Here is an 18,600-nt window from a genome sequence, read left to right on the forward strand (position 1 = left end):
TCCTATCTGCAGGGAATGTGTTCCAAGACAACCAGTGGATGCCTGCAACTGCAGATAGTACTGAACCCTATGTATAGTATTTTGTTTTTTCCTATATATACTTATGATGAACTTTAATTTATAAATTAGGCACAATAGATTAACAAGAGTAACTAATAATAAAATAGAACAATTATAAAATATAGTGTTATTTTAGTGTATATAGAACAATTATAAAATAAAAGTTACATGAATGTGGTCTCTCTCTTAAAATACCTATTACTATACTTACCTTTCTTCTTGTGATGATGTGAGATGAGTACTTTTGCCTGTTTGGGCCATAAAATGTGCTTTATAAAGAAAGGGGTTGGGGGGGAGGGTGGGGGAAGTGGGCTGGCTACTTGATAGAAGGGACAGAGGTCTACATGGTACCCAAGTGAAGATTTTATCAACCATTTGCCCCAAGAGAAGCAGGGAGCTCCCTCAAAAAGGCTGATTTTTTTCCCCCAATAAGCAGCACACACCAAGACAGGAAACGCCCTGTGCTAAAAAAGGAAAACTTGTCTTCAAACCCCTGGCATAGAGAAGAGCCCTAATAAATCTTGTTGGCATGAGCTAAGAAAACATCTGAGGAAGCCAGTGGCATCCGGGGTGGAATAACTTGCTACATCCCTTGTCTGGACTGAGCTGGGAACCTTCCAACAAGACACTGGTTTCACAGAATTTTTTTCCTTAACACAGTTTCCATTCTGTTGGCAAGTTGATAGGGTTAACTCCCCACTTCCCTACAGGCTAGCGCTGACTGGTTCCATTTTCTTAGTCAGAATATCACCTCATTTAGTCTGCAGGGAAAGTCCAGACAAGAGAATCTCACCGTCTTCTCTAGGACTCAGCACACTCACCTTGAATAGCCTTGGGAATACGTCAGCGGGTTGTCCCCGGACAACGAATAGGCGGGAGTTCAGTTTCCTTAAACTTGTATCCAAATCTTCCAGAGACTGAAGTAGGAACCTGCAATGCAAGAGCCCACACAGGCCTTTTAGTGGTAACATTCAAAAGAGGCACTCTTTTGCCTGACAAAGCAGGGAGACCCTGGTACACTGTTTACGCTAAACAAATAGCATCACTAGTCCTCTGCTCCAGCTATGACACGGGAGGTGGGGGGAGGCGGGAGGGGGTAACATGGCCTCCACTGAAATCCTGACTTAGCCACTCACTAGCTCTGTGACTTTAAGCAGTTACTTAATTTGTTTAGCTTTTCTTTTTTTCCCCCCTGATCGGTAACACAGAGCTGATGTTCGTACCCATCTTCTAGAATTGCTACGGAAAGAAAATGAAATAATGCATGAAAAACTTGAGTACAGTGCCCGGCATAGAGAAAACCTAGGACAAATGTGAGCTGCTCCTACTCTGTGGCTTTTCTGTGAGCTGAGGCAAGGCACTTGCTCCTTCTCAGTCACAAGGCTGTTGTGAAAATCAAAAGGGAAAACAGGGGAGAAAGCCATCTGACAAACAAGAACAAAACTGTAGTCCTACTAGAGAGGAACAAGGCTGCAACTGCCCTGGCAAATCCTACCTACCTGGTCCAACAGACCCCCTGCCTTTCTGTCGGCATGCTTTAGGCTGTACACATGTCTACTGCCACAGCTCCACAGCCTGGGCTGGGGCCCAAGTTCCCAGGGTTTCATCAGGCAGGTGGCTCATTCTCCGGGGCTCTGGCCACCAGATTCTCATCCCGAGAGAGGTCTTAGGAGGTACTTCTCCATAGGATACCCTTACATGCTTTTGGGGCTAGGGGGCTGGGGTAGGGACCCTCAGATACTCAAGAGACCTACCCTTGAGAGCCAGATTACTATGCAGAAGAGCATATGCTGAGCGCCTTTGGTGATTCACTTATTTTTATTTGACTACAAACATTTATTTACTGTTCAGTTAGGCATAACCACCTTTCTGAGAAATCTATCAATACGTTTTTGTGACATGTGTTTTATTTAAAAAAATTTTTTTAAGTTTATTCATTTATTTTTTTTTTTAGTAATCTCTACACCCAACGTGGGGCTCAGACTTACAACCCTGAGATCGAGAATCATATGTTCTACCGTGATGGCTAACCAGGTGCCCATGACATGTGTTTGTTTATTTCTTTATTTTTAAAGATTTTATTTTTAAATAATCTCTATAACCAATGCGGGCTCGAACTTACAGTCCTGAAATTAAGAGTTGTATGCTCAGGGTGCCTAGGTGGCTCAGTCAAGTGTCTGACTCTTGATTTTGGCTCAGGTCATGATCTCAGGGTGCCCCAAGTCAGGCTCTGCATGCAGCCTGCTTAAGATTCTCTCTCCTCTCTCTCCCTTCCTCTGCCCCTTCCCCAGCTCCTTCCCTCTTAAAAAAGAAAAAGAAAGAAAGAAAGAAAGAAAGAAAGAAAGAAAGAAAGAAAGAAAGAAAGAAAGGAGAGAGAGAGAGAGAGAGAGAGAGGGAGGGAGGGAGGGAGGGAGGGAGGGAGGGAAAAAAAGAAAGAAAAGAAAAAAAAGAAAAGAAAAGAAAAGAAAAGAAAAGAAAAGAAAAGAAAAAGAATTGCATGCTCTATCCACTGAACCAGCCAAGCGCACTAACATGTGTTATATGTTTAAGTTAAATGAAATTAACATTTTTAAAAAAGATTTTATTTATTTATTTGAGAGAGAGAGAGAGACAGAGATAGCAACAGAGAAAGCAGGAGCAGGGAGGATAGGAGAAGCAGGCTCCCCACTGAGCAGGGAGTCAGGAGGTGGGGCTCTATCCCAGGACCCTGGGATCATGACCCGAGCCTGAAGGCAGATGCTTAATCAACTGAGCCACCCAAGTCCCCCCAAAATTAACATTTTAAACAGATAACTATATATTGTAAAATTCATGTTATAAAAAGGTACATGGTAAAAAGCCTCCCCTTGGGATGTCTGGGTGGTTCATCAGTTGAACATCTGCCTTCCTCTCAGGGAGTGATCCTGGGCCAGGGATCAAGTCCCACATCTGGCTCCCTGCAAGAAGCCTACTTTTCCCTCTATGTCTCTGCCTCTCTCTGTGTCTCTCATGAATAAACAAATAAATCTTAAAAAAAAAAAAAGCCTCTCCTTTATCCATCAGGAATTTAATTCCCTTCCCCAGAGGCAAACAATGTCAATGATGTTACATATCTGTTTATGCTTTTAAAGCATATTTTCTTTTTAATTCTTTCAATACATTTTAAATGGAAATACTGTCTTCATTTTATACATGAGGAAAATGAAATACAGAGAGGATAATTAATTTGCTTAAGATCATAATTATTAAGCGACAAAGCTGGGATAGGAACTTGTGCCCCATTTCTAAAGCCTTTTAGTGGTACCCCGGGGCTGAGATTCTGCTGGACCTCAAGTGTTTGGAATCAGCCACCTCTCTGACAAACACAAACCTGACTATATAGGTAATCCATTGACATTCTGAACTTCTGGAGGAGCTAAGCCCCAACAGGTCAGCCTGGTTCTACCATCTACATGTTATCATCTCCCACCCATCTCTGTCAATGATGGAAATCACTCAATTTTATTTTGAACACAATGGAGCCCTGTGCCATCTCTGCAGCACATCACATCCCCCGACTGCTGCAGGCTTACAGGAGCAGCCTCTGTTCCCAGGCTGCCAGCTAGAACCAGTCCCCGTTGCTGCCTCTGACGTCTGCATCATGACACTCCCATGGCAGTGGCAGCAAATGCCACAGACCCACATTCCAGCATGAGCTGAGTGAGTCCCAGGCTCAGCCCAGAGCGTTATGCAGGCCTGCAGAGACTCTCCCAGAAGTGGGGATGGGAAACTGCTGCTTTCTGCAAATCCTAAGCTCCGCCTCTGTGAATTTCTGTTTTTGAGAAACTGACACCCTCAGAAAAGGAAAGCTAAACCCAGAGTGACGCACTTGCACTTGTGTCCGCCTCCTCCCAGGCCACGCTGTTCCTCTCAAGAGATGAAGAAGAGAGACCCATGTGAACAGTCTCGGACCACGGAAACCTGGGTCCGGCCGGGGAGAATGCCGGGTGTAACTGGCAACTTAGATTCTATCACCTCTGGGCACAGGGTCCTCCATCTGTGGCTCTCAGGAATGTCCCTGCCATGCACGTTGGTGGCCTCCTCCCTCACAGTCCACCAGGCTGCACAGGCTTTCAGTTTGAAGCTATAAATAAGGCTGACGTGCACATGAAAGCTAGGCTCCGGCTGCCTCCCCAGAGCTTCATTTCTAGACCTCATTTACTAAAAGGAGAAATTCTGGAGTAAGCATCTCTGAAGTAAGATAAGTAAGATAACCCCACGACAGCCCTTTTCTTTGACAAGAGAAATCTCTACAGTTGAAGCAGGAAGTAGAAGGCCCGACTCTGAACTCTACAACCAAATGATAATAATGATAACAGCAACAACTTACATTTAATGAGCATCTGCAGTGAACCCAGCACCAGTCTATTTAGTTTACATACATTATCTCATTTCATTTTCATACAGATCTGTGAAGCAGGTACCATGATTATTCTCATTTTACAGATCTGGAAACAGAGCCTAATAAGTGGCCAGAATTCAAACCAGGCAGTGTGGCTCAGCGTCTGCATTCTTAACCACTAGGCTCCACTGCCTCTTGACCAGGACTTACCGCCTGAGCACTGAGGCTGCGCTGCCCAGGACGCAACTGTCAAGAACTGCAGCCAACTCCTCTGAGGCTCAACAGCTGTAAACCACCCAGAAGCTTGTTGAAATGCAGGATCTCAGACCTCTAGGATTAGAATCTGCATTTTAGCAAGAGCCCCTGGTGATTCCTCTGCAGGATAAAGGTTCGCAAGCACTGTTCTAGAAAACTGAACCTCACTTTAGCTTCTGTTTACAAGTTGCCTTTCTTTGCTTCTAACTTGTTCCTACTAAACTCTCTCTCTTTGATTTCCTGGTTTCTGCTTCCTTTTTGGTGCTCTAGAGATGCTGTTACTTCCAACTTCCCTCCTGAATCTAGCCCTAAAGGGCTTCTCCAGGAAGGAGGCTTAAGGATGGCCCCCATAAAAGGCAACAGGCCCCCAGGAGCCCAAGCCTCCAGGCAGCCAGAGAAAGAGAAGCCACTGCTATGGTACTTTACCTGCCAGGTGACAGTTTTGCATAACACCAAAGAAAAGAGGAACAGGAACAGCGCTGCTACTGAGCAAATGCTCACTGGGGCAGGTGTGTGCATTCTTTCACTGGAGAGAATTTGGGGCCTTTTGCCATTCTTTAGAGCCCTCCTCTCTACATGGCCAGTTTCTCTTCACTCCAATGGGGTGAACTCTAAAGAAAACTGGCTTGGGCATTGGAGATGGTGGTGCTTGAGGCTGGCAGCTCACCCTTGGCAGCTCCAAGCTGAGCTCACATGGCCAAAATTCAGAGCACACGGTCCTGTGCAAGCAGTTGAAGCTCACCCTTAGGATTAAACAACATGTGCAATTGAATTACATTATGTAAGTGCTCTGGAGCTAGAGGCAGATGGTACTGGAGAAGACCAAACAGGGATTTCCAAAAATACAGAAAGGATTCTGTAATTCAGGCACTCCATGGCGCTAGCCCTTTAGAATAAGATAGGCAGATCTTTAGAGAAGACCTTCCCTAAAGATGGCAAATTCTGCGTTGAGGAATATTTTATTTGTTGTTCATAGGAGGAGGGAGAATGATAGTGAACTCTTTTTTGGGGTCCAGATTGCCCTTGACGAAGTTTTTCTGCTTCAAGCCAAAGTTATCTAACTATATGATGATATCATAGGCTGGCCCAGACTGGCACATACAATATTAATAGAAATTAATTTATCCTAAGTAAGAGAGCATAAGCCCCATGGAAAAGGGTAACTCAAATCTACAATCCATAGCAGGAATTGATTTCTAAGTACTGCTCAGTTAAAAATATATTTATTCTTCCCTAATTTTGAAGACAAAGATGAAGGTTTTCATCCCTTTTTGGCACATGGAAACGTTTCCTCAGTAGTAGAACAGTAAAGTGACTCTCTTGGGTACCAGTGTGAACAGCTCAGAGAAATTCGGGTTTCTCCCCCAACAGACTACAGCTGTCAATGCCCTGCTTGTGGACCAAGTCCTAGGGAAGAACCAACCAAACTGACAGTCTCATAGTGATTAGCTTCCAGCAGTGGGATGAGAGACACACTTGGTCTTTACCAGATATCCTGGAGGTCCCAGTTCATGTCATTTATTAATTCTGAGCTATATGGGCTGATATTTTCTTTTTACCAATTCCCCCTGTCCAGCAGCTCCTGGATACAGGTGCAGCACAGGGTCAGGAAGAAAATGAATTAAATAAAGGGTGCAGTGAATTGTTGCCAATAGCGATCTAGGTTGCAGGAGCAAGAGGAAGGCAATAAAAACCTATTTTGAGTCCCCTTTTTTAAATCTAGAAGATGATCACCCCCTTTCTGGGGTGGTTCTCATTGCAGTACCTCCTTCCACATGTAGCAATTTTGGGGAAGGTGGGGCTGGGAAAAAAATGGCAAAGGGCTTAGCCAAGTAGTGCTTGACAAAAAATAAATAAATAAATAAATAAATAAATAAATAAATAAATAAATAAATAAATAAAAAAAAAAAGTCCTGAGGCTCACTGAGCTACAATTAGCCCATTAGCTTCCCACTACCACCAAGGCAAGGAGTAGGCTAGCCCTTCTGCTATGCTAATATACATATTTCTTGGCTGCTTTTCTTTGTCCTCTTTTACTCATAGAAAGTGCCATTCATAGTTATTTTAATCTGATTCATCTGCTGAAAAATTCTGTGCAGGAGTTAGTGTAAGAAATGCAAGAGAACAGACATCTCAGATCTTGATTTTCCCCCCACCTCTTGCAGATGGCCCATGGCCCACCCTTTTTAGGGAGGCTTCTCAGAGGCAGCAACTGAAGTAGCTGCAGTACTAGGACATTATGCTGCAGCAGAGTTGTCTCAGATCACTCCCAGATCCAGAAACAGCCACCGGAAGATTACACAGACCGTAGTTATGCCAAAGTACAGCTGGCTCCATCACTCCTCCAACCCCCACCTGAGTGTGTAAAACAATCTGCTGCTCTACCCTGGATCTGATCATGGAAGCAAAGAGTATGGTGAGAGTTCCCTAGGTCTGATTATGGGAGCAAAGAGTATGGTGAGGGTGTCCTGGATCTGATCGTGGGAGCAGAGTGTGGTGACGGTTGTCCTGGATCTGATCATGGGAACAAAGAGTGTGGTGAGGGTGTTCTGGATCTGATCATGGGAGCAAAGAGTATGGTGAGGGTGCCCTGGATCTGATCGTGGGAGCAGAGTGTGGTGACGGTTGTCCTGGATCTGATCATGGGAACAAAGAGTGTGGTGAGGGTGCCCTGGATCTGACCATGGTAACAAGAGTATGGTGGGAATGGCACCTGCCTATCAGTTTCCAGGCCTGAGAGCAGTTATCATATTCGATCCATTTTGTGTTTTTTCATCTCTTTCTTCTGAATGCCAAAGCTAATTAGCCTCCCTGACAATGCACTGCAACACATTCCTCAAGCTGTGAGGCTCAAGTCTGTGGTTCTCCAGTCCGGTGCTTCTTAGGCCTCATTGCACACGAAAGCTTTAAAAATCCTAATTCCCAGACCAGAACCTAGAATCATTAAATTGGAATTGGGGGAAGATGGAGTCCAAGCATCTGTTAAAGGCCCTTTAGTGATTCCCATATGCAGCAAGATTGATACTGCTCTAGTCTGTCCCCCTATTTTATTTATTTCATGGCACTTAGTTCTACTAAAGTATGGTTGTTTACTTGTCTCCCTCCACTAAAATGTAGGCTCCAGGAGCTCTGGACACCACAACTGCTTGTTCACTTCTGTGTCCCTACCAACATCCAGGTCAGTGCCTGGAAGATATTAGGAACGCATCAATCATTGTTCAATTAATTTCTACATTCCTACATGGCCTCTGACTTCAGGATTTCACTCAGGCATCCGAGCCACCACATTTCCTTTTCTCCTTCACTTGCTCAAAAGCACAATCACACAAGAGTGACCATAAACACCTAGTTCCTGGCAAATCTGAGTTTAATCAGCAACAGAGGTTTTCTTGTTGATTTTTAATCTCTCCTACCACAAAGGAGTAGGCAGCTCTATGCAATGTCCCCCCAAACCTGGTAAAAACAAAACAAAACCTCTTTCATGACAACGTAACAAGCAAGTGCTCAGATTCTATTTACTCTGCTCTAATTGGCACACTGCCACAGACAGAGGGCAAAGTCTGAGGCTTGGTTAAATGTCTAGGCTAGGGATGGTCATTTGAGTATGTTTGTCAAACCCAACCTCCTATCTATAGAAACTAGAGCAGAGGCAGAGCAATAGAGCAGCCTGAAAACTGTGTGGGCAGGCTCTCCACAGGACTATCTTTAATTGTTCTCTCTATATAAATGGGGCAGGAGGGGGCATTTAATAGACCCACTGCTAGGGGCACTCACTCTCCTAGCAGGACACACACCTTGGAGAGGAAAAGAATGGTGTACTGACAGCCACTGTATCCTGGGAATAACGCTGCCCATCAGTGGCACATGGCCACAAGCAAACATCCCTCAGAACACTGCAAACAAACCAAAGGACAGCTGTGGGGTGTTTAAAAGAGAGATGGGTACAGGATGTTTCAAAACTCCTTGGTTTTAAACACTGATTACAGAGAAAAGACATCAGCTACCTATCTGTTTGTTAATCCTTTCCCATGATTCTGTCAACTGCATCTCTGGGAATCATCATAGAGGGATCTCCTTGATATCATAGCTATCCTGCTCCCTAACCTCAGCACATCAGTCGATAAAAGTCTAATCCACAGTGTCTCAAGTGTCCTTTAAAATCAGTCTCATGAGATGCCCGGGTGGCTCAGCGGTTGAGCGTCTGCCTTCGGCTCAGGGCCTGATCCTGGATTCCCGGGATCGAGTCCCATGTTGGGCTCCCTGCGGGGAGCCCGCTTCTCCCTCTGCCTGTGTCTCTGCCTCTCTGTCTCTCTGTCTCTGTGTGTGTGTGTCTCATGAGTAAATGAACAAAATCTTTAAAAAAAATAAAAAACAAAAATCAGTCTCATGAGAAGAGGAGGAAGAAAGTGATACTTTGGTTCCTCTTTCCTTTTTCTTTCTTTGTTGGGTTCCTCTTTCTTTCTCTCTTTTCCTAGCAGGCTCACAGATAGTGGCTGAGGGAATCTTCAAAATAGGTCTAAGTACTCCTCTGTAGCTCAGGACACACAGTGCCTTTAACTGGACAAGCCCTTGGGGTCTTCATGATAAAGGGCGACGGCACCTGCCTTATCTAATGCTAAGCCAGGGTCTCTAGACACCTCCAGAGGCAGGAAGGCCTTTACAGAGGGAAACCAGGATGGGTGAAAGAATGGACTCAACAAGCCAGAAGCTGAGAGAGAGATGGCCTTCAGGAGCCCAGTACTAGGCTCTTTACTGGAAGAACGCCAGGAGCACCTGCTGTGCTCACATCACGTACCTCCTTTCTTCCTCTCCCTGAGCACGCCTCTAAAAGCCCTAGGCCAGGAGTCCCTGCTCTGCCACCCTGGCTGCAAGTCCCCTCGGCAGCCCAACTCTGCGTCTCTAGGCCTCAGGAGTCCCACCTGTAAAACCGGGAGCAGGATCCCAGTTCGGCAGGAACGCTGTGAGGCCCCCAGGGGCTAAGATGCGAACGCGCTCCGTGGAGGTCGAGCCGCCCGCCCCGGGCCGTACTAAGATGACTAACCGCTTCCCCTGTCCCGGCCTCTCCCGCTGGAGGCCCGGCTCCGTCGGCCTGTCCCACCTCCCTGAGGCCGGGGGTCTTCCGGCCGTGGGCGCAGGGGGGCAGAACCTCCCGCCCTGTAGGGCGGCGGGACCCGGGCTCTTCGCCGGCGCCCTGGAGGCCGGCCGCTTGCCCCCGGCCCGCGACCCCGCTCTGGCCTCCTTACCGCCATCGGTTGATCCCCACCGAGGAGGAGGCCGCGAACCAGGGGTCCAGGATGTAAACGCAGCGTACGCAGCGCGCCCCGCGCACGGCCGCCAGCAGCGCGGGGTTGTCGTGGAGCCGCAACCCTTTGCGGAACCAGTGCACCGAGGAGGCGCCATCCACTCCGGCTGTCGGCACCGGGGCCGCCGCTGCCGCCGCCACCACAGCCGCCGCCATCACCGCTCCGACTGCTCAGGCCTCCGCCGCTCCGCCGCTCCGCCGCTCCGCCCCCGCCGGCGCCGCGGGCCCCGCCCCCGGCCCGCCCAGTGACCTATGACGACGCCGCTCCTCCCCGTGGCCCCGCCCCCCGGGGCCCCGGAGCGCCCCTGCCATTGGCTGGGCGCCTCCCGCCGGGCGATTGGCCCAGCGACGCGGAGCCCGGCTCCGCCCCCTCACGTTCCCACCATGTGTGTGTCTAGGGGGAGAGGAGGCGGCGGGCTGGGCTGGTGACGCAAGCCGCGGGTCGCGGCGGAGGCCTGGGCGTGGAGCGAGTCTCCAGGGACCGCGGATCTCTTACAGGCGTCCTGTTCTCAGCCTGTGGCTGGAAGCTGTCTGGGCTTGTGGGGGTTGCTGTGCCTCCAGCCGGTGACTTAACCTGGCATCATCCACTTCTGCCTCTACTCTATGACCTCATCTGCAACATTCTGCTACAGCTCCTGTTTATTCAGTGCATTTTATATACCAAGCAACGTGATAATATCCTCACATAGACTGTCTTATTCACTGTTCTTAACCCGGTTACGTTCACTCAACAGATCCCAGTGAAAGAGCTGTTATTATTCTCATCCTAGAGACAGAGAAATCTGAGGCTGCCACAGCTTGAGTGACTTGCTCTGTATCATAAAGCTAATAAAAGGATCCCACCCAGATTATTCTGAGTCTGAAGCTTCTACTTTTATCCACAAAGCTACACTTTTATCTGGGTAGAGCTCCTTGGCATTTGCAAGTGGCAAAGTCTAAGGAGGGAGGAGGAGTGCCCTGATGTGCAGCAGTGAAGGGGTTGGGAGTAGGCTCCGGCAATGCAGAGGATGTGGGTCGAGATAGTAATTATGCCATCAGATCAACTTTTCTTTTTGTTCTGTGTTTAGTAGAATATAGAACAGTGGTACCTCTGTGTTCCCAAAGCACTGAACTGGATTCTGTGTGGGATTCAAAGATACGGAAGACACTGTCCCCACTACTCCCCTGGGGAGCCAAGTGGAGCCCTCTTCTTCTTCTGGAGTCTAGCACTGGCCTTGCTGATAGACTGAATGGCAAGAGAAGCATATGAACACCTGCAATGAAGTGTTGATGGTGGGCTAAGGTAGCCTAATTAGATTGGAGCGCTGTGGTTATCAACCAAAGAGCTTGTTTGAATTTGGCCCTAGCTTGTGCCCATACTCACAACCCTTCCTGAATTCGGGAATGAGCAATGAAGGAATTTAGCAATTTAGTGGCATTAATTGGCATTACTCTATAAACCACAGAATCTTTTTCAATCCTAGGTTCTCTCTCATTTGCATAACTTATTCCTTCAAACCTGAATCACACTCCTCACCCTGTCGCCTCTTTAACTCCAGTTTGTTCTGTGTCACTGCTCTGTATGGATGTCACTTTCTTGCTGTCTGGTCCCAGCCTGCATAATGCCCATCTCATTCTGTGCTGCTTCTTATCACTGGCTTTGGTACATGGTACTGGAATTTCTTGCTTGTCTCTCTGTGCCACTAGACTATAAACTCCTGGAGGGCAGGGGCCATGGCTTATTTATAGTTGAATTTTCAGGGTTTAGCACAGTGCTTGGCACTTACTGACTGAGGATTACTTGAGTACAAGTTGAACAGAGGGGGCATCTGGGTGGCTCAGTCGATTAAGCTTCATCTGCCTTCTGTTCAGGTCATGATCCTGGGGTCCTGGGATCCATCCCCAAATCAGGCTCCCTGCTCAGCAAGGGAGTCTGTTTCTCCCTCTCCCTCTCCTTCTCCCTCTTCCCCTGCTCGTGCTCTCTCTCAAATAAATAAAGAAAATATAGTTTTAAAAGCTGAACAGTAACTAGTCTCAGGTTGGCAGGAACCTTAGAAGTCTATCCAGTCCTGACTCTGTCCTTGTTTTTGAATCCCAAATGCTTACTAAATGCATAGATTCCACCTCTCATTTCCCTTCTGAAACTTTGTATTTCCTCTCTCCTATCCCCTTGTCTCTCCACAAGGTGGAGGAGGAATGAAACAGAGTGTAAGGAGATAGTTATTTGCCCTTGCCTCAAAGATGGGTGCTCTTTCTCCTGAATTCCTGTAATGCTTTCTGTGTAGACTATGGGTCCATAAGGGCGGGGACTGTGCTGATCTTGCTCATCACTTATATTCCCAGCACTAGTTTGGTACTTGACGCATAGTAGTTGTTCAATAAATATTTGATGAATGATTGAATGTCTTTTATCTCTATCTTATTAAGGTATCATGAGAGGCAGTGTCATATAATGGTTAAAAAGCCTAACGTGCACAACTGGAGTGGCTGAATTCAGATTCTGGTTCTGCTTTTACTCTGTGTGACCTTGGTGAACTAGTTGACCTCCTTGCTCCCCATGTCCTTAAGCTATACAATAGGGATGACAATAGTAGCAAGGATAGTAAGCATTTAATAAGAGTCAGCTACTGTTATTCTGAACAGCAGGATCTGTGTCTGCCTTTGTCTCCCTTGCAACACCTCGTTCTTGGTCTTACACATAACGAGCACTCCATGAGTGGCTGAGTGAATAAAAGATTTTTGTCAGTTTTTAAAAGACCTCAAAATTATACCAATAATGAAAAACAACAGCAATCCCCCAAACCAACGCAGTGTTGCATGCATTTCTATACAAAATATTAAGTATATTCTATATTGCTGTGTCATTGTGTCTGTTATTTTAATGACTATATAATCTGTCATCATATTGATAAGGATGAATTATTTTATTGAATGATTGCATATAGTTTGAGTATAATAACAGGGTTAACACTCAAGAATGAACCAGGAAGTAAATCTGACACTGGATGGAATACTGGAGTGCAAAGTTCACTTTTGAACTTTACATTTTACAAGGGACCTAGAGAGGGGTGCCTGGGTGGACTCAGTTGGATAAGCAGCCAACTCTTGGGCTTGGTTCAGATTATGATCTCAGGGTCATGAGATCCAGCCTGGCTTGGGATCCAGTTTGCTTCTCTCCCTATGCCCCAACTCTCTCTCTTAATAAATAAATAAATCTTAAAAAAAAATGAAATAAAAAGGACATAGAGAAATTGAAGAGAGACCAAAGAAACCTATAAATTGCTAGGGAGGTGAAATGTAATCAGTACTATTGTATCTTCGAGAGAAATAAAAAGGTTTGACCTCATAGCCATATATCTCGGAATTTACAAGCATCTCTGAAGGGTGGTTGCCATGAGGATGCTAAACAGTTGCTCTTTGTTTCCATTGGGAGTAGAATGAAAGAATCTGGGTTTAAAAAAAAAAATCCAGTTTACGCTAGAAAGAGTAAGAGATTTAAGGACAGACTTAGTATATAGTGGTTTAGGAATGCGACAAATTAGGTAGTGGGAGGTTTCTTTCTTCGCTGAAGATATTAAGAAGACCTCAGTCCTGCGTTTTTTGTTGTTGTAGTCTTGCATGGAGACTGGATTGGGCAACTTCTTGCGTTCCCTTCGAGTTGCGCTTTCGGTAAATATTTGATGATTGGTTGAAAGGTAACTAGGGGCGCGAGGAGGGACGTCCCTGGCGAATTTAAGTGACCCGCGCCCTCTAGTGGTGGGACTGGGAAAGAAGCGGCCGGTACGAGTGGGACTGAGCACCCAGCTCTGCTCCATTTATTTATTTATTTATTTATTTATTTATTTATTTATTTATTTATTTATTTATTTATTTATTTATTTATTTATTTATAATATTTAATTTATTTATTCATGAGGGACACACAGAGAGGCAGAGACACAGGCAGAGAGAGGAGAAGCAGGCTCCGTGCAGGAAGCCCAATGTGGGACTCGATCCCAGGACTCTGGGATCACACCCTGAGCCAAAGGCAGACAGACACTCAAACGCTGGGCCACCCAGGCGTCCCTGCTCTGCTCCCTTTAGCTATGCAGGCCCGTGGTGTGCAGCGGCGGCGTTCCTATCCCCGAGATTTCCCACAAAGCCTACTTAGATGTTCTTTGAACTCTTCAGTCTGGGAACCTGTAAAACTTAGAGGGACTTAGAGACCGAGAAGCCAGACTCCTTGTTCCATCTCCAGCTCCGCCACAAACTAGCAAATTACTGCTTAGCTTCTCTGTGTTTCAGTTTCCCCATCTGGAAAATGGGGATGATGATGATGATAATACACGTACAGCAAGGACTTGGAACAAGATAAATAGACTCTCAGAATTGAGGGCCCAGGAACCGACTCTCACATATCTAGGTATTTATTCAGGGCAAAGATGTCTTTGTACGGAAGTGGGGTAAGGTGGTTTTTCTTGTAATGACAATGAGTCAAACAGATATCTCAATGTAAACAAAAAAATAAATAAGATAAATTTGACCCCTATCTCAGAACATACACATAAATCAATTCTAGGTAGATTATATGCTTAAATGTGAAAGGTAAAACAGTAAAGAAAGTTTTGGGAAGATTATATGGGAGAAAATATGTTTTTTTTTAAGATTTTATTTATTTACTCATGAGAGACAGAGAGAGAGAGAGAGAGAGAGGCAGAGACACAGGCAGAGGAGAAGCTGGCTCCATGCAGGGAGCCTGATGTGGGACTTGATCCTGGGACTCCAGGATCACGCCCTGGGCCCAAGGCAGGCGCTAAACCGCTGAGCCACCCAGGGATTCCCCTGGAGAAAATCTTTATGACTTTGAGGGGAGACAAAGAATTCTTAAATAAAACATGGGACGTGTTAACCACAAATGAAAAGACTGATAAATTGAACTACATTAAAATTATGAAATTTAAAAATTTTTTTTGGTTGAAGTATAGTTGACATACAATATTGTATTAGTTTCAGGTGCATGGTATAGTGTTCCAACAATTTTCTACATCATGCGGTGCTCACCCTAGTAAGTGTCATCACCATCTGCCACCATACAAAGTTATTATAGTATTATTGACTATATCCCCCCACGCTGTACTTTTCATTTTCATGACTGATTTATTTTATAACTGAAAATGTGTATGTCTTAATTCCCTTCACCTGTTTTGTCCACACACACCCCTCCGCACTCTGGTAACCAGAGTTTGTTCTCTGTATTTAGGAGTCTGTTTCCAGTTTTGCTTGTTTGCTTTATTATGAACTTTTGTTTATCAAAAAACATTATTTAGAAAGTGAAAAAGCAAACCACAGAATGACACAAGATCACTGTAACACTTCCAATTCTAAGAGAGCTCAAATCCATGGGGTGCCTGGGTGGCTCAGTCAGTTAAACAGCTGCCTTTGGCTGGGGTCATGATCTCAGGGTCCTGGGATGGAGCCTCACATTGGGCTCCCTGCTCAGTGGGGAGCCTACTTCTCCCTCTGCCCTTTCCCCTGCTCATGGTCTCTCTCTCTGTCTCAAATATATAGATAAAATCTTAAAAAAAAGATGGGGATCCCTGGGTGGCTCAGTGGTTTAGCGCCTGCCTTCAGCCCAGGGTATGATCCTGGAGACCAGGGATCAAGTCCCACATCCGGCTCCTTGCATGGAGCCTGCTTCTGCCTCTGCCTGTGTCTCTGCCTCTCTCTCTCTCTCTCTCTCTCTCTCTGTGTCTATTATGAATAAATAAAATCTAAAAAAAAAAAAAAAGAGCTCAGATCCAGAATAAAAAAGAAAAAAAAGACAGGCTACCCAATATGAAACTAAGTCAGGCTTGAACAGGCACCTTCTCCCCCATGAGGGACAGTATGCAAGATGCCAATGAGCACAGAAAAAGGTGCCCACCTACATTAGTTCATGGAGAGAAATAAAAACCATAAGCTACCACTATAAACCCACTAATATGGATAAAGTTAAAAGAATGGACAAAACTGAGCTTTGGGGAAAATGTGGGCAATTGAGTCTGGTGTTGTATACTAGATTTGAAAAATCCTACAGATGGCAAACAATATACCCTCTCATCTAGAAACTTAATGCCTAGCATATACGTAGCAGAAATTTGTGCACACGTACACCAAAAGACATTGTCAAAGGTTCAAAATAGCCAAAGTAAAATGAATTAATCACTGAAATAGTAATTAGTAAACATTTATTGTGCACCACAAAGGCAGCTTGCAAACCAGAGCAATGAAAACAGAACAGGGAAGGAGGCTTAGGGGTATATTGTTATAAAGCAGTTTATACAGCCAGAAAGCAGTGACTGTTTATTCTTGGTGTTTGGTTATAATATTACAATTTTCAGTGGTTACCCCATATTAACCTTGGAAACAGTCCAAGTTTTGCTTATCATTTCCAGAGGCAGAAGCAAGAAACGATCCAGGTCAAGTTAGTGCAAAAAAGGTAAATTAAGCTTTGTCTGCATAACTAAAACTGGTGCTGTCTGCTCAGGGAGACTTCAAGCCTGTCCTTGACTTTATGTACGGAAATATTCATGGTAGTGATGTTCTTAGTAATAATCATAAGCCAGAAACACCTCAAATGTCTCTAAGCAGTAGAATGGATACATAAATTATGGTGGGTTCAAACAAAGGAATACTATACAACAATTAAAATGAGGAAAAAAACCCAAAAATTTTTAAAGATTTTATTTTTTTATTCACAGGCAGAGGGAGAAGCAGGCTCCATGCAGGGAGCCCGATGCGGAACTCGATCCCAGGATTCCAGGATCAGGCCCTGGGCTGAAGGCAGGTGCCAAACGGCTGAGCCACCCGGCATCCCCCCAATTTTTGTGAAAGATTTTATTTTTAAGTCATCTCTATACCCAGTGTAAGGCTGGAGTTTATAATTCCGGGATCCAGAGTTGCATGCTCCACTGACTGAGCCAACCAGGGGCCCTCAATCTCACAAATTTAATATTGAACAAAGAAGTTGGACACAAAAGGAAACATTTATATATGTATGTATCCACCATATGAGGTTCACAACCAGGCAGAACTAACATTTGGTATTAATAGCCAAAGAAGTAGAAACAACCCATGTGTCCATCATCTGATGGATGGATAAACAAAAGTGGTATATCCACACAATGGAATATCACTTGGCGATAAATGAGAAGGGAGTACCAATAGACGCTTCACCATCCACGAACCTTGAAAACCTCTTGCTAAGTGAAAGATGCCAGTTGTGAGGCACCTGAGTGGCTCAGTTGGTTGGATATTTGCCTTCAGCTCAGGTCATGATCCCAGGGTCCTGGGATCAAGCCCCTCATGGAGTTCTCTTCTTAGCAGGGAGCCTGCTTCTCCCTCTCCCTCTGCATGCCGTTTTGCCTATTTGCTCTCTCTCTCTCTCTCAAATAAATAAATAAATAAATAAAATCTTATAAAAAAGAAAAAGAAAAAGAAAGATGCCAGTTGCAAAGTACCACATATGGTAGGATTCCATTTATATGAAATGCCCAGAATAGGCAAATCCATATAGACAGAAAATGGCTTTCTAGGACAGGGAGGGCTGGGGAGAAAGGGAGAGTAACAGGCAATGGATACTGAATTTGGGGGGGTTGGGTATGAAAATGTCCTAAAACTGATTATGATGATGGTCGCACCACTCTGAATTCAACATTGGGTGAAATGTATGGCATGTGAAATGTATCTCCATAAAGCTTTTATTTATAAAAAGAAGTATAGGGGCAGCCCGGGTGGCTCAGAGGTTTAGCGCCGCCTTCGGCCCAGGGTGTGATCCTGGAGACAGGGGATTGAATCCCATGTCAGGCTTCCTGCATGGAGCCTGCTTCTCCCTCTGCCTCTGTCTGTGCCTCTCTCTGTGTTTCTCATGAATAAATAAATAAAAATCTTTAAAAAATAAAAAGAAGTATAGCGCATTGTAAATAAAAAGTAAAATAAGCCTCAGCACCAGAGTGGGACTTTATTTTTTTAATTTTTATATATATTTAAAGATTTTATTCACTTGCCAAGGGACAAGTTGGGCCTAGCTTCCTGCTAGCAGCCCCAGAAGCTTATAGCCTTGAGCAAAGGACCAAGGAAATGGGCAGGTGAGTGCTTTTCTGATCTTTGCCACAACAGACTGAGAGCACACAGGCTGTTCCTTTCCAGACGAGCTGTGGCCATCAGACCTTGGGCCAGGGGCCCATGGCCCGTGGAGGATGGGCAGGTGGCTCTGCTCAGATCTCCCAGGACTGAGACCTCAGTCACCCCTCAACCCTCAGGACAGCTGCCCTCCATTCTCTCAAAGAATGGCAAGACCCTGAAAGGCAAGGTCTCAACCTAGATGTCAGACCACCCAGTAAGAAGGAGCAAACTTGAGAAAGAAAAACCAGAAGGAAGGGCTTCCCTAAGAGAAGAGGGTATGTAACTTGGTTTAATTTCAAAGCTAAAATTTCAAGGTTCTTGTTTAAAAGAACAGCAGCTACTCACTGGGCTCGAGGGAGGGAAGTGTGGGGTATGTGTCTGCAGATCTGTGTGTGGCGGGGATGAGAGTGACAAAGGGCATGCATGACATGTGCCTCTCGAACCACCAGGGAAAGGCCCTCACTGCTGAGCCTTTTCCTGCTCATCTGTCTCCAAGGCCCAG

General features: G+C 45.4%; 1 protein-coding gene across 1 annotated transcript in view; it reads right to left on the reverse strand.

Annotated features, from left to right (window-relative positions):
• The window catches only part of CRY2 (cryptochrome circadian regulator 2), a 35,330-nt gene extending 25,160 nt beyond the window's left edge, over nucleotides 1–10,170 (reverse strand). The window contains exons 1-2 of the mRNA XM_038563488.1: nucleotides 9,919–10,170; nucleotides 882–990 (exon numbers count right to left, since the gene is read on the reverse strand). Of these exons, the coding sequence (XP_038419416.1) occupies nucleotides 882–990; nucleotides 9,919–10,133 (324 nt within the window). The 5' untranslated portion in view covers nucleotides 10,134–10,170. The remainder of the gene's footprint in view (nucleotides 1–881; nucleotides 991–9,918) is intronic.
• Between the last annotated feature and the right edge of the window lie 8,430 nt (nucleotides 10,171–18,600).

Source organism: Canis lupus, chromosome 18 (assembly GCF_011100685.1).
Source record: "Canis lupus familiaris isolate Mischka breed German Shepherd chromosome 18, alternate assembly UU_Cfam_GSD_1.0, whole genome shotgun sequence".
NCBI classification, from domain to species: domain Eukaryota; kingdom Metazoa; phylum Chordata; class Mammalia; order Carnivora; family Canidae; genus Canis; species Canis lupus.